General features: G+C 39.0%; 1 protein-coding gene across 2 annotated transcripts in view; it reads left to right on the top strand.

Moving 5' to 3' along the window:
- The window catches only part of LOC132024840 (zinc-regulated GTPase metalloprotein activator 1A), a 61,184-nt gene extending 45,207 nt beyond the window's left edge, over positions 1-15,977 (top strand). For both annotated transcript variants that reach the window (XM_059411916.1, XM_059411917.1), the window contains 6 exons: positions 2,409-2,465; positions 6,088-6,139; positions 11,765-11,833; positions 11,935-12,000; positions 15,192-15,321; positions 15,682-15,977. In XM_059411916.1, the coding sequence (XP_059267899.1) occupies positions 2,409-2,465; positions 6,088-6,139; positions 11,765-11,833; positions 11,935-12,000; positions 15,192-15,321; positions 15,682-15,788 (481 nt within the window). In that variant the 3' untranslated portion in view covers positions 15,789-15,977. The remainder of the gene's footprint in view (positions 1-2,408; positions 2,466-6,087; positions 6,140-11,764; positions 11,834-11,934; positions 12,001-15,191; positions 15,322-15,681) is intronic.
- Positions 15,978-16,416: the final 439 nt, after the last annotated feature.

The following is a 16,416-nucleotide window of genomic DNA, read 5'->3' as shown; positions in this document are numbered from 1 at the left end:
CTGCTCCCCACTATGTAAAAACTGATGGAGGTAGTCTTTTAATTTTTTTATTTTTTGTATTACTGTTTTGAAATATTTGATGTTCTTATTTTTAAAGGAGGACACTTAATATATTTTATGCCATTGAAATTAGTTTTCTAATTGGATGAGTGAAGGAATTTATTTTCCGTGGTGGTACTAGATTTGGTCAGGTCCATGTTAACTCTAATCTGGAACCTTAAACTTTTCCTCTTTAATTCTCCATTGAGAATTTGGTGAGATGTAGTGAGAGGCTAGTGTTACTTTAGTCTCTGTAGAATTTTTTTTTCCCCTTCCCTTTCAACACCGCTGTAGCGTCCTCCAACCCCCAATGGTTCCTGCAGCAGAGAGCCCCAGTCTGGGTAGGAGACTCCCCAGAGCTTCCCTAGCCCTATTCCAGTCCCCTCCCCACATGTACAGAAAAGAGAGGCATGTACCTGGCACCTCCAGCATCCCCAGCTCTGCCACAGGAGCAAGGGCAGTGGCTTGGTTGTGGCAGCCTCCATGAGGACTCTATTCTCTATAGATTTTAACCTCTGCAGATTTAGTGTTGATACTGTGTGTTTTGGAAATATCAAAAGATTCTGGGTATCAAGCAGAATTATTTCTAAATGTGTGATGTGGATTCTTAAGAACACTGTCAGAGTGAAACTATTTATTTTAAAAGCTTGTGTTTCAAAACTGACTTCTGGTATTCATACAGTTGGCCTGAATTTGATATTCAGACGATTGTCAGGTGTAGTTTTAAAACTAGCTATTTCCTAAGGTAAAGACGATAAACTTGTGGGGCACCTGGGTGGCTCAGTAAGTTAAGCCTCTGCCTTTGGCTCAGATCATGATCTCAGGATCCTGGGATTGAGCCCTTTGTCGGTCTCTTTGCTCAGCGGGGAGCCTGCTTCCCCTCTCTTTCTGCCTGCCTTTCTGCCTACTTGTGATCTCTCTGTCAAATAAATAAATAAAATCTTTTTAAAAAAAAGATGATAAACTTGAGGGAGAAGTTCATTCATCTGTCACATATCAGTACAAATATTTACTCTGTTGTCATGGTGAAGATGGAAATATGTTTAATATTAAGGGTTTGATCTCTTATGTTAAGTTGTTATTTTAAAATTTTCTTTATGGAATATTTACTTCTTTGATGATTTTCCTGATTCTTTTCATCTAGGATGTCCAGAATGTGAAGTGTTGATATAGTTTATTAACATAGAACTTTGGAGTCTTACTCTTTTCGTAAGATAAGAATTTGTCTGCCTTGTGCCAGGATAAGTACTCCTAATCAAACAGTATTGTTGCCACAGGCACGAATATTTGGCTGACTGTTGGGAATCAACAAAACAGCCAGAGCCGGTTACTCCTAAGTTAGAAGAGGTGGTTTGGCTTACACATTGGCGTGTTTTTAAAAATCTTGAATTTGACTAAGTTTTGTTTTCCTTTTAAAAGAACTTACATGTTTGGCAAATTCCTGGAGTCTGATTTTGAAATTCATACTGTTGTGATTTTCTTGAAACTTTCCTTCATCGTAGCTTTGATTATAGAGAAATCACTGTCCTCTACTCTTTTACAAGCTCATGTAAGAATTGGAACTCACTAGTCTTTATGTATTTCAACCAAAACGAATGCTCTTTGATGTGATACTCTCTTTTTATTTCAATCACTGCTTTCCTAATAAGCCACAATTACCTCTAAATAATTCCCATGGAAATAATGTTTATTCACATAGCACTAACTGGGATGTTTCAGTCAATGCAATCCTGATCTGAAGGAAATAAACCACATTCTTTGACTGTAGATTAGTGTCCTAGAGTGAACATTTATACCTTAGTTGTTTGACTCCTCATATTCTTAAAATATTACCTGTTATATCATGGTGGGGGTGGGGGGGAGTGAAGTAAAAGAAATCCAGACCTTCTGAAGGTAAGGTACTGTACTGTGCTAGTCTCTTTGCTTCTCTTCTTGCATTTCATCTTTTGAGTAATAAACTGCTGCTTTGTAAGGTTCTAGTTCTATAACTGATGTGTTTTTTGTTTTTGTTTTTTTGGCTGTAAAAATGTATTTGAAGTCAAGCTCATAAATATCCAGAATTAAAAAACAATTGAAGGTATAAATAAAAATATATGTAGTTTATTGAAGCAATAATCAAGTAATTTTCTGCCTTGAATTTATACTATTCACCATTTTTTGAATTTTATGAAGAAAATTATTTAAAAGATTTACAACAAGCTTTTTGTTCTTTGCTTGTCATTTTTATGTGTTTCCCAAATGGTATGATATGTTGATTAAACTTTACATCTACATTTTTGGCAAAAGATTCATAGAGATTTTTTTTCCTTGATTAATTGAACATATTTCACAGAATTGCCCACTGTTTACACTGGATTTCTTCCTTTTAGAGTTGATCTTTCTAATGTATTAGATCTTCATGCCTTTGACAGTCTTTCTGGAATAAGGTATGTATTCTGTATTTTGTTCACTTTTTTTGTAATGTACTTTTTATTCCATGATTGTAGAAGTTACAGGAATGATTTATACAGATGTGCACTTGTTTTAAGTTTCTGATCATTTCCATGGTTTACAAGATCATTCCTAATGTTTAGATTCTTAAAATGTTATTAATTTGTTGTTTGGAAATCACAGTACATTTTCCTAAAGAAATTTTAGTATAAAAGGTAGTTAACTTTAAGGATCCATTTTTAATATTTCTACACCAACCACTGTGCGTAATACTTTCTATGAGAAAAATGGATGAAATACAAAAAAAATTTTAGCTTGAGATATTCCTACACACTTCTCCTTTCTCTTAAGTGATGGATCACATTCCTGTTTCTTTCCCTAGGGAATCTTTTTTTTTTTTTTTAAAGATTTTATTTATTTATCTGACAGAGAGAGAGATCACAAGTAGGCAGAGAGACAGGCAGAGAGAGAGGAGGAAGCAGGCTCTCCGTTGAGCAGAGAGCCCAATTTGGGGCTCAATCCCAGGATCCTGGGATCATGACCTGAGCGGAAGGCGGAGGCTTAACCCACTGAGCCACCCAGGTGCCCCTGGAGGTAATCTTTTGATAAGGGAAAGGAACATATCTTTCTTCCCTGGACATCAGTATCTTTTTTTTTTATTTTAAATAATCTTAATCGTTTATAAATGTATAGTTCAGTAGTGTTAAGTATATTCACATTGTTGCGCAATAGATTTTACAGGACTTTCTCATCTTGCAGAACTGAAACTCTGTTGAATGACAGCTTGCCATGGTCCCCTCCCCACAGCGTCTGGCAACCACCATTTTGTTATCTGTTCTTAAGAATTTGCCTACTCTATGGGCACCTGGGTGGCTCAGTCACTTAAGCGTCTGCCTTTAGCTCAGGTCATGATCTCTGTGTTCTGGGATCAAATCCCGCATCTGGCTCCCCACTCAGTGGGGCGTCTGCTTCTCCCTCTCCCTCTCCCTCTGCCTGTCCCCACCATTTGTGCTCATGCTCTCTTTCTCTCTCTCTCTCTCTCAAATAAGACAAATCTTTAAAAAAAATAATAATAATTTGACTACTTTAGATTCCTTATACCAGTGGAAATATATGGCATTTGTCTTACTGTAACTGGCTTATTCACTTAGTCCTCAAGGTTCATCCATGTTGTAGCATGTGACAGTTCTTTCCTTTTCATGCTAAATACTACCCCATCATATGCCTGTGTTACATTGTGTTTATCCAGTCATCCAGTGATGGGCATTTGGCTTGATTCCACTTCTTGGCTGTTGTGAACAATGCTGCTATGACATGGGTATGCAAATGTCTCTTCACAACTCCTGCTTTCACTTCCTTGTAATATTTTGAGGCACATTATACCGTTTTCCACAGCAGCTGCACCATTTCAACTTCCACCAGCACTGCACAGGGTTTGCTTTCTCCATGGACTTGCCAACACTCGGTATTTCCAGTTGGTTTTGGTAGTAGCCGTGCTCATGGGTGTGAGGTGGCAGCACCCTGTGGTTGTGCTCTGCATTTCCCTCACGGTTAGAGATCGTGACCATCTTCTCATGTACTTAGTGGCCATTTGTCGATGATCTTTGGAGAGATGTCTATTCAAATACTTGGTCCATTTTTTAACCCCATGGTTTGTTGCTGTTGTTTATGGCTGAGCTGGAGGAGCTTTTTATGTATTCTAGGTGTTACCCACTCATCAGATATGTGATTTGGAAATATTTTCTCCCATTTCCTCCGAAGTAGTTGAGTCATATAAGCCCTGTGTGAGAGGTACCCGCCCACTGCCCAGAGGAAGGGAGCATCCTTTCTCTGCAGACTAAGGCGCACACAGAGGAATCTGAAGAAACCGGCCTGAGTATCACCCAGTTACTGCACTTGCTTTGTACTTTGTCCCATTTTATCTTTCCACAACCTTCCACTCTTCATCAAACAGCATAAAAATACTCAGGTTTAACCATTTTTTTGGTTCTTCATTTCTTTATGAAGGCTTCTGTGTTACATAAAACTTACATTAATGGGGTGTCTGACTGGCTTAGTTGCATAAGCATCTAACTCTTGGTTTCTGCTCAGGTCATGATCTCAGGGTCCTGAGATCAAGCCCTGTGTTAGGCTCTGCGCTTTGTAGAGAATTTGCTTGGGATTCTTTCTCCCTCTCCCTCTTCCCCTTCCCTGCTGCACACTCTTTCTTTCTTTCTCTGTAATAAATTTGTACCATTTTCTCCCGCTAATCTCTGTTTGTCAATCTAATTTTCACACCCAGCCGGACACCTTAGAGGGTTGAGGAAAACCTTTTCCTTCCTTGTGGAAGTTGTTGGCAGTTATTTTGAACAACATTAAATATTGAACCTAAGGAAAGAATGTGTGATTTTTCAAACATTTTCTAAGGTAATCTCACTCCACACTTGCTTAAGAACAGTGATAATGCATTAGTGACACTTAAAGAATTAACTATTTAATGTGAGCCCATTCTGTGACTTAAGCCTGTGCATAACTTTCATTGTGCTCAGTTGCCACAATGGAGAACCCTTTCCTGAGCAACCAGCTGGGAAGGATTTAATTCGACACTTTCTCTACCAGGACCCCCTCCCTTGAGGCTCATTTCCCTCCAGCAGTTCCTACAATACTTTTCTCTTTTCTAAACTCCCTGTTACTAATTTACCCCTCACTGTTGTGCAAAGCAAAACATTTGCAAGGTTTTAAGTCTTTTTCCTCCTCCCAGCCTACCCCCATCAGTGTCCAAGTATATGCTACACTTGTTAAGGTTGTCACTGGTTGTGCCATATTGATCTTCTTACTCTTTTTCATATGAGAACCATACATTTTTAAGATTCTGTCATTGGCAAGTAACTATATAGTTACTCTCTCAGTCATTGGCAAGTAACTATATAGAAGGCGTATATTTATGGATGTTACTTATTTCTTAATAAGTAGATAGGTTTAAGGGAAAACACTGATAAAGGAAAAAAATAGACCGTTCTGACTTTGTTTAGGTACTAGCCTTGTTTTGACATTAGGAAGCCTAAGACGAGTTGAAATTTGGAGCAGGAGTAAAATGCTCCTGTGTCTTTTTCTAGGCTGGTAATAGATCTGTTGGAATTAAAAAGAAATCTGCTGATATATTTAACCACACAGAGTAGTGTCACTAAAGATTAATTTTTTTCTATATTGTGTGTATATGTATGCATGTGAATGTGTGTACATTTTTTTTATTGAAGTGTAACATACAGTGTTTTATTATTTTTAGGTGTATAGCATATTGAGTTGAGAATTCTTTTTCTTAACTCAGTGCTCGCCTTGATAAGTGTGGTCACCATGAATCACTGTACAATGTTACTACAGTATTAGTGACTACATTCTCTGTGCTGTACTTTTCATCTTTGACTTATTTATTTTGTAACTGGATGTTTCTAGTTAGAAAAAAATCTTTAAACGTTTTGCTAGCTTTTCTCTATTAGAATGTGTAAATAGTATGTAAAACTGGAACCATGTAATAGAGTGAATTGTAGAAACTCCCTTCTTAGCTCTGCATCTCTAAGTAACATATAAGGTTAAATTGAAAGTATATTAATCTTTTAATTTATAATCAGTTTTTTTTAGTTTGCAGAAAAAACTTCAGCATGTGCCAACAACACAGCCTCACCTTGATCAGGTAAAACTCTCTTTAAAAAATTTTTTTAAGCATTAAAAAAAAAATAAATTGTTTCTGTTAGGACTGTTTTATTTGAGTCTTGCTTTAAAAAAAAGTATTTTTGAAGTTTGTTGATAATTTTCAGAATTTGGATGCTTTTGAGGTAATCTCATCTAGCTTCTTAATACATATTAGGAATTCATTAAACCAGAGTTATTTAGAATCTCAAGAAGTCATGCTTTCTAGCTTCTCTATTCAACAGGTCACTCAGCGTATTTTGATCAGTTCTTCTTATGGGAATCACTCCTTAAAAGCAGCCTGGGGTTCTATAAGCAGCCTATTTTAGCTATGTTGAACCAACAGATTAATGGGAAGTCTGGTAAAAACCTGTGGCTTATTTAAATGAAAATTGACTGGGAGTTTCACCTGGAGATAGCACTGTAAATTTGAACTCCCTAAGTTGTCCTTCATTTAGGTGGTCTAAAGCTCTTAATATTTAGGTACCTTAAATTAAAATTTAGGTGTTCTAAAGCTCTTTCTGGTAATTTCTTTGTTCCACTGAAACACAAAGGGGGCATGTGAGTGAGCCGTATACCGTCTTCCCTCCTCTGTCTAGAAACCGGCACTCACTCTTTGAAGCATTACTGGTTGTGATGGGGCTACTTGTTTGTCTATCTTCATTTTGCCTCATATTTATGGGGATCCATATTACTGTGTTCCTGGCACTTTTCCTCTGGGAAGCTTAATAAAATATTCATCTTTGCATGTCTTTAAAATGAGTGAGTAAAGGGCACCTGGGTGGCTCAGTCGGTTAAGTGGCTGCCTTCGGCTCAGGTCATGATCCCAGGGTCCTGGGATCGAGCCCCACATCAGGCTCCCTGCTCAGCAGGGAGTCTACTTCTCCCTCACTCTCTGCCTGCCACTCTGCCTGCTTATGCTATCTCTCTGTCAAATAAATAAATAAAATCTTTAAAAATAAAATAAAATAAAATAAAATGAGTGAGTGAGAGAAATACAGTTCTCTGGCAGTAGAATTTTTTGAAAAACCCAACTGTTTACAATACTCAGTCATAATGATGAACCGGAATCATGTTCTTACTTTCTAAGTGAGGGACATCATCCTAGGAGTCATGTAAAAGATGAAGAATGTAGTAGTCTCTTCCAAGAACCTTTATAATGGCCAATATCTCTACGTACAGTATCTTGCGTATATCCCTCTCGTGGCATTTATAATGCCCTGCAGTTTGGGTTGAAATGCTTTTTCCTTGTAGTAGTCTGTATGCTCCTTAAGTGTGGAGTCCTCAGTGCTCTGCACAGGGTATGTGGCTGCTCAGTGAATATTTGTTACGAAAATGAAAAGCTGTTTCTCAAATGGGAAACATCAGAGTTACCTGTGGAACTTCTTAAAAAATATTGAGTGTTCAGTAGTCCCCCACCTCGTATCTCTGGGAGTGGGGTTTGGGTGTGTGCAAATTAATGTGTATGTACATTTTTAACATTTTATTGAAATTTCTGAAGACACACAAAAGTACAGAGAATAGCAATAGGAACTCAGTTGCAAAGGTTGTAAACATTTTGCTGATTTTATTGCCTCTGTCTTCCCAGTATTTCTTTTGCTGGAGTATTTTTTAAACAGAAAATTTCAAAAATACATAAAAGTAGGATGGTATAATAAAACTGCAAGTGCCTGTTACCTTTGCTGGAGTGTATTAAATCCAATCCCAGACAGTGTGTCATTATTTCATCAGTAAATAGGGTATATCTTTTTTTTTTTTTTTTTTTTTTTTTTTTAAGGCTCTACAGGAGATTCTGAGGCACGTCCCTGCTTTAGGCATATAAAAAAGGGCAGAATGTACTATTGCATACAAAGGCTCTGGGATTCAGGGGAATGGTGGTCTCCTATGGTTTAGTGGATCTGAGGCTTCATAAAAGATACTTTTTTTTTTTTAATGTACAGTAAAGCATACAGGCTTTTAGCATAGAAGTCCATGTGTCTTTACATATATTTGTGCTTGTGTATCAGTCCATCTGCACACATGGACACATATCTCTGTAATCCTCTCTTAGATCCAGATACAGAAGATTTCCAAAATCGTTAAGAGAGTTCCTTGGCATCTCTTTCCAATTAGCAACATTCTTTGCAAAGATGCAGCTGCTGTTCTGAGTATGACATCAGAATGTAGCCTTAAACTAGGTTTTTGTTTGACTGGAAGAAGTAAGGGAAAGAGCAATCCAGGTGTTTAAAAGTAGGAAAGTGAGAATACTCTAGAAGAGGAGGACTGTAGCATGAAGTGTTGGTGGGATGCTTGGTATTTTAATCCTGAGCTAAGGTGTTGGGCTTCCATGTGTGGGGGCAAGCAGAACTCACACTGGGCTGGAGCTGATGGCAGGAGACCAAGCAGGAACATACCCTGTGACAAGGGCCTAGACTGTGTGGGTGGTGGGGGAAATGGAAATGGGTTAAATGGAGGCCTGATTCCCAGGTAGTAGATTTGCCGGAGTAGCCTCACTGACTGATGCGGGGACAGTAAGATGGGGAAAGTGATGGGAAACAGGCCTGATTGACTGGAGGGACTTAGGCTTAGAGAAACCTGGAAGGCACATTGATTTGGAGAAGGATGTATGCCAGACGTTCAGCTTCATACTTGGTGGCAGGATATCCCATAGAGATGACTCAGGAAGAGCTTCATGTTTGGTTTGAGCATGTTTTAATGGGCTCAGTTTCCCAGATGAAAACATGCAGAAGTTATTGCATATTAGATACTGTTTGCCAAAGATTGGGACACCAAGGTAAATAACCTGCGAGGTGGAAGAAAAAATAGACCAGAAAACTAAAATTTTGGAGTTATTCCTACATTTTATTCTAGTGGCAGTACCTTATTTTACTTTTGTTTTCTGAATAATTGCTTTGGTTTTTCTGCTTCTTTCTGTGTCTGGGAAAAGAAGAGTTAATTTTAGATTCAAAACAAAAACTGGGAGAAAAGTCTGAACTAGGTAATACTTGGTACATTGTAGTTATGTTATTAAAGTTTTATCCCTGAATCATCTGTAATGCAGCTATCTTTCATGGATTCCTTGTTCCCTCCCTATAAAGAGGGCCCAGGGTTGGAGGGTGAGAAGGTGAGAAAACCCAAATGGCAGTCTGTGCATAGTTTATTAAATTAGGAATTATGAGTTGTGACTCTCATCCTCTGCAGTGGGAATTGGATGATTTAATCTTTAAGATTTGTCTACTGCAGGATGCCCAGGTATCTCAGTTGTTAAGCATCTGCCTTTGGCTCAGGTCATGATCACAGGGTCTTGGGATCGAGTCCCACATCAGGCTCCCTGCTCAGTAGAGAGTCTGCTTCTACCTCTCCTATTGCCCCTGCTTGTGTTCCCTCTCTGGCCGTGACTCCTATCTCTGTCAAATTAATAAATAAAATCTTAAAAAAAAAAAAATTTGTCTACTGTAAGGAGAGTTTATTGAGTACAGAAAAACCTCTAGTTCTAAAATGTGTATCTCATTCCTTGAGCCCCCTGATGCATTGTTGTAATTTTTAAAACCCTTTTTATCTCATACTGGAGTTTATTGTACCCCTTAGAAATATCTTCATATTGCTAACCTGCCAGAAACAATAGTCATTCCCAGTAAAAATTCTTTTAGCTAGAATAAAGCAGTATTGAGTTCCATATTGGGACCTTTCCAATATTAAAAGCCAAGTTATCCAACTTGAATAAAATTCATTTTAAGCAATTTTGAAGGTTGAATTGCTACTGTCTTTTGAAAATGACAAATTATGTTTCATTTAGCAACCTTTTTGCTATGTATTTTGAAATATTATATGGTTTTCTATGCATTTTGGTATGGATTTTTAGGTATTGCAGTGATTGCTTTAAGGGGAAAAGAAAACTTTAAGTGCAGGATACTATTAAACTTACAAAACAAATAGTTTAAAAGCATGGTGTGTTTATTTAGACTTAAAAATAACTATTTTTAAAAAATTATGATAAACCCATGTGATCTACCCTCTTGACAGTGTTTTTAAGTATATAGCGCAGTATCACTAGCTAATACTGTCTGTGTACTGTTGTAGAGCAGATCTCTAGCCCTTTTCCATGTTGCATGACTGAAACTATATTCACTGAACCGCAGTCCCCCATTTCCCTCACCTCCCAGCCAGGCAGCCGCCATTCTGTCTTCTACTTCTGTAAGTTTGACCACTTAGAGACCTCGGATAAGTGGAATCACGTAGTATTTGTCCCTCTTTGGCTTATTTCACTTAGCCTGTTGTCCTCAAGGCTCATCCCTGTTGGGGCATGTGGCAGCATTTCCTTTTCTTTAAAGGTGAATAATGGTTCATTTACATCCCACATTTTTATACTGTGCTATTATACTATGTTTTCTTTGTTCATTTAGTTTGTTGGTGTTATATTGTTTCATCTCTTGGCAGTTGTGACAGAACAAGTACTTCTAAAAATCTGACATTTCTAGTTTCATTTTAGTTGACTTTCGTGTCTCACATTTAGCAAGAAAGTGCTTTTTGCTTTTCCTATTACCAGCAACAATGGAGACTAAATTTAATCAGTTTATTTTGTCCTTAGATTGATCTTTAGTACTTACCTTTAGCAGTCCTCCATGTTTGGATAAAAAGCAATTGGGTCTTTCCATATTTTCTGCTCTAAGCCTGTGTGCTTTTCTGTTGGTGAATAAAATTGCTCTTAATATGTGCAGTTGTAGGAAATGATGCAAGGCCGTGCTTTACTATGTTTTTTCTTCCTGTTTTAAAGCTTGGCTTGAGCATATTCTAATTATCCAAGGTGGGGTTTGTGTTTTCATCATCTTATGCTTAGCCCTTGTGTATTTTCATCTCTAAGTTGAAATTTTGGTTACAGGAACAAATGGAGCTTTGGATTTTAGTTATGTGACCAGCTACAGGTGATCTTGAGCTTCTGGTTCCTTAGAGTGGATAGTGAGAGTGAGAGATTTTATCTAGAGCAGGAGGAAAAATAAATATGAGAGTTAACATTCTAAATGATGCCAGCCTTCTCAAACCAAAAATGACATTGTGCCATCATTCTCATCTCCACATACTCTTCTCCTTTGGCACATACTTGGTCAGAGATAAACTGAATTTTCTTTTACATTTTTCCCAGAGAACAGAATTACACTTTTGCATTTGAGTTTTACTCCTGGCTCTGAGTAGTTTATTTTTTCTGAGCGTTATTTTTTTCAATTTATAAAAGGGAAATAATTCTCTCTATTCCACAGGATTGTTGTTCCCCAAGTAAATGAAAACACGTAATGAAGTGGCCCAGGCAGGAGCAGCTGGCTCAGTACATAGTCGGTGCCCTGGCACGTTACCTTCCCGCTCAGCGCTGCGCGTCCTGGACAGAATGAATGAAACTATGAGTGTCCTTTCCTGAAATACTAACCCACTGATCACCCCTGCAGAGTACAGAAAATGGAATTGCTGCTACCAGAACTCAGCAAGATAGTGAAAACCATAGACCCCTGTACTTGTCAGGCAGCATGCATGTTCATGAACGTGTTCCTTTTTGTCTTCAAATATTCCGACATCACTATAAAATAATACTGATGTTCTAAAAAGTACACCAATATTACTATAAAGAAAATCATGATTGGTTATCTGTCTTGATTTATAGAGCATTATTACCGTGACATTTGAAGTACGAGGAAATGCAAAGGAAGAAAGTCTGAATGTATTTATTCAGGTGAACGCAGTATTTAATTGATAATGATTTACCACGTGTTGTGTTACATGGTTGTTGCTGGCAGCAGTGGTTGATCTTATTAAATATGTCACTTGATACAGAATCTTCTGTGGGAGAAGAACGTGAGGAACAAGGACGAGGACTGCATGGAGGTCATACGGCTAAAGGTGCAGAGTCCGTTCTACACTTTTGTACTTCGGGGCAAAGGCCTTTTCCTCTCTCGACTGTTACATAAAACTGTAGTTGGTTTTAAACACCAGCACTGGTCTTAGTACAAATAATCTTTACTTATTTCCTTTTTTTCTCATTTCCATTGCTGAACAGAAGCTTTGGAAATCACTGCGTAAAACGTAATTTATTTGCATAGCTTCATTTAGTGTTGCAGCTAAAACAACTCAGGCGCCTTGAAGCATCACCCCTCTTTCTCTCCTCCCAAGTGTTCCGAGCAGTTACCTGGCTGATGAGCTTGACTCACTGGAACTCTCCTTTCCTCGGCACGTGGTTTGGTTGGTTAGGGAAAACTGAATGAATGTCCTTTTTTTTTTAACGGAATGGTGGGGTTGAGGGAGAAGGAGACATAGAACCTTAAGCAGGCTCTGTGCCCGCTACAATCTCATAACCCTGAGCTTGTGACCTAAGCTGAAATTAAGAGTCAGACACTTAGGGGCACCTGGATGGCTCAGAGGGTTAAGCCTCTGCCTTCGGCTCAGGTCATAATCTCAGGGTCCTGGGATTGAGTCCCACATCAGGCTCTCTGCTCAGCAGGGAGCCTGCTTGCCCCTCTCTCTGCCTGCCTGCTTTTGATCTCTCTCTCTCTCTCTCTGTCAAGTAAATAAATAAAATCTATTAAAAAAAAAAAAAAGAGTCGGACACTTAACCGATTGAGCCACCCAGGTGCCTCCGAACACCTTTTTGTGTTTGATTTTCCAGGTGAGCTTCATTAACAGAGAAAGCACATTAGAAATCTTGCTGCAAGGGCACCTGGGTGGCTGTCGGTTAGGCGTTTGCCTTCGGCTTAGGTCATGATCCCAGGGTCCTGGGATGGAGCCCCGCATAGGGCTCCCAGCTCAGCGGGGCACCCGCTTGTCCCTCTGCCTCTGCCTGCTGCCCTCCTGCTTGTGCTCTCTCCCTCTGTCCAATGAATAAATAAAATCTTTTAAAAAAAAGAGAGAGATCTTGCTGCAGCTGAACCTGTGTTGCTTGGTGCATTTAGCAGACCCTGAACGGTTGTCATAAACAGAGATACAGAACATCAGAGAAGAATTCTTCCTCTGTATTTGGAAACCCATTCATGTTATTTGGCATTTTGGTATTTATGTCATGGAACGTTTTTCCTAGGGAGCAGTGCTTCTAGTTGTGTGCTTACCCAATCAGCAGTCATTTGTCTGCTGCTCTGTTTCCAGAATTGTGCATAAACATTTTATTATTACTATTGGTTATTATCACTGTTAGTAACTAAATTTTCCTGTGAGCTTAGCTGCTGACTTCCTGGGGTCACTAAAATGACAAAGGTAGAGACAATCAAGAAACCATTTGGGTTTAGATTTCTTTACTCCCTGTGCTGCCTCTACCTGGGATCGGCTTCAGAGCACCACGTCTGACTGTTCGCAAATCATTTCCACGCGGAGGAGCTGAGCATGGTCCTGCCACTGCTGTCCTGACCGCAGCACCGTCTGCATTCCACAGTCCCACCTGGCAGATTGTGTTTCATTCTGTAACTGCTTTTATCCCCTGCTTCTGAAGGGGGGGTGGGGACTACAAAGCAGCCCTTGGGGCACGTATACTAGTGCTGCCCCCAACACCTGCACACACGGTTCAGTGGCTCTTCCTGTGCCATCCCAGCGTGGATTTTGTCCTTAGGTGTGTAACAGTTTTTTTGCAGTTGTTTGTCCTTTTGGTTCTTCCCTTCCCCTTCGTCTCATCACAACAACACTGTGAGAACTGGGGCAACACAGCCTTCACCTTCACAAATGTCCTCCTTTTCTGGCTACAAAAATGTTAGTTTGATAATGATGAACATGTTTAAAATGTTCCCTCAGGGAGGCACCTGGGTGGCTCAGTCAGTTATGTGTCTGCCTTTGGCTCAGGTCATGATCCCAGGAGATCTCAGGGTGCTGGAATGGAGCCCCACTCTCTGCTCAGCCGGGAGCCTGCTTCTCCCTTGCCCTCTGCCTGCCATCCTCACCACCTGCCCCTTCCCACCGAGCTTGTGCTCTCTCTCTCTGTTAAATAAATAAATAAAATCTTTAAGATAAAATGAAATCTTCACTCAGCAGCTAGCACTTCAAAGTCTTTAAACAAGTAACAGAAAATTGATGTTTAGATAATTCTTTCCAAGGAGTTTATATGTATTAAAATTAAATTTAAAGAGCAGAAATCAAATCATATTATACACCTTAAACTAATAAAGTTCTGTATGTCAATTTTATTAGTAAAACTAGAAAATAAAAAGCAGAAAACAGAAATAGTCAAAGGAAAACAGGAAGAACATACACCTAAAATACACAAATACACCAAAAAAACACAAAGCTTTTATGGCAAGAGTGACGATGAGTGGTGTGTTTCTTACTGTTCTGCAATACATGTATTAACTTTATAATAAGTTTAACAAACATTATTTCAGAGAAATTATTTCATGCCCAGAGGGACCAGTTTATCATTTCTATAAGTCAATAAAAAACGAACTTAATCCAGACAGTGTTTCCTTTCCTTTAGTCCATCATTCCCTGCACCATTCATTGCAGCCCCGTCAGAATTAGCGCCCAAGTCCTTTAGCTCCTCATATTTTCCCACTAAAACTATGGAACAGGTGTAAAATCCTTGAAGTAGAAACATCAGTAGAATTTGATGCATGTTTTGTCTTTTGGTTGTTTAAATTTGGGGTTGTCATAACACTGAAAGCACATCCCAGTACATATATTAATTTTATTGTTCGAGGGATTATTTTACAAAACATTGTGCACATAAACTTTTTTTTAAAAAATTGGAGGCTATGGGGCACCTGGGTGGCTCAGTCATTAAGCCTCTGCCTTTGCTCAGATCGTGATCTCAGGGTCCTAGGATCAAGCCCCACATCAGGCTCCCTACTCAGCGGGAAGCCTGCTCCTCCCTCTCCCACTCCTCCCTCTCCCTCTCTCACTGTGTCTTTCTCTGTCAAATAAATAAAATCTTTTTAAAAAATTGGAGGCTTTAGAAAGCTATTTCTAGAATGTACAGATAACTGGATTTAAGTAATTTTTAACAGCATCTTCTTCATGGGTGTGTATTTAAAATGAAATAAGAACAATTCATTAAGATTGATGCACAGCTTCTGCTTTAAATTCGAACTGCGGCTGATTGAACCATCTCATCTGAGCAGGGGTTGGTGTCGATCAAAGACAAACCAAAACAGGTGATTGTCCAGGGTGTCCACGAACTCTACGATCTGGAGGAGACACCACTGAGCTGGAATGATGACACCGAGAGAACAAATCGACTGGTTTTCATCGGTAAGTGACAGTTAAATTTCTAAAATATATATTTGAAAGTGATAAAATAATGCTACTTAACCAGTATTAACGAATCTCAATACTTTTTGTCAGCCTAAGCTTGTGGTTAATGTATTTGTCTTCATGACGTGATAACATTCAGAACTTGTTAGGCATTCTATTCCCCTTCACATGTAGAAAAGTAATTAAAATGCCAATTTGATTTTGAGGGAAATAGAAATAGGTAGTTAACAGAGGGGATCACTGATTACTTAGTTTTTGTAAATTTCTGAAGATTATCAAGTTAATGATTTAGAATTGGTAGGCAAACTCATTTTAATAAGTATCATATAATTACATCATACTTTATTCTGTTTGCAGGCAGGAATTTAGATAAGGAGATCCTCAGACAACTATTTATAGCTACTGTGATGGAAACAGAAAAACGGTGGACAACACGTTTCAAAGAAGATCAAGTTTGTCCATAACAGTAAAAGCATTTCTTACCAGAGGGACTGGGTGACCAATCGGGAGTAAGTTTCCTACTGGGTGTATTTCAAGCATCTGTTCTTTGCATTACTTCTGTCGTGAATTCCAGTGTACTTTAAAATAGTGTTTATTTTATGGAACACATAAAATGTAGTAAATAAATACTTGAAACATACAATAACATACAATGTTCTCTGAAGTATTTGTTTTTTGTTTTGTTTTTTTGAGAGCGAGTGCCTGAGAGGTATGTGTGGGGGGAGGGGCAGAAGGAGAGGGAGAGAGAGAATCGTAAGCAGGCTCTCCGCTTAGCATGGAGCCCGACATGAAGCTTGATCCTAGGACCCTGACATCATGACCGGAGCTGAGATCATGAGTGGAGCCAAAGTCAAGAGTTGGGCACTACCTGGGTCGTCTGGGTGGCTCAGTGTGTTAAACCTCTGTCTTCAGCTCAGGTCATGATCTCAGAGTCCTGGGATCGAGCCCCACATCGGGCTTTCTGCTCAGCAGGGAGCCTGCTTCCCCCTCTCTCTGCCTGCCTCTGCCTACTTGTGATCTGTCTGTCAAATAAATAAAATCTTAAAAAAAAAAAAAAAAGAGTTGGGCACTACCAACTGAGCCACCCAGGTT

This window comes from Mustela nigripes, chromosome 9 (assembly GCF_022355385.1).
Source record: "Mustela nigripes isolate SB6536 chromosome 9, MUSNIG.SB6536, whole genome shotgun sequence".
Classification (NCBI taxonomy): domain Eukaryota; kingdom Metazoa; phylum Chordata; class Mammalia; order Carnivora; family Mustelidae; genus Mustela; species Mustela nigripes.
The sequence above is the reverse complement of the archived record's forward strand: the minus strand, read 5'-3'. Positions and strand labels throughout refer to the sequence as shown.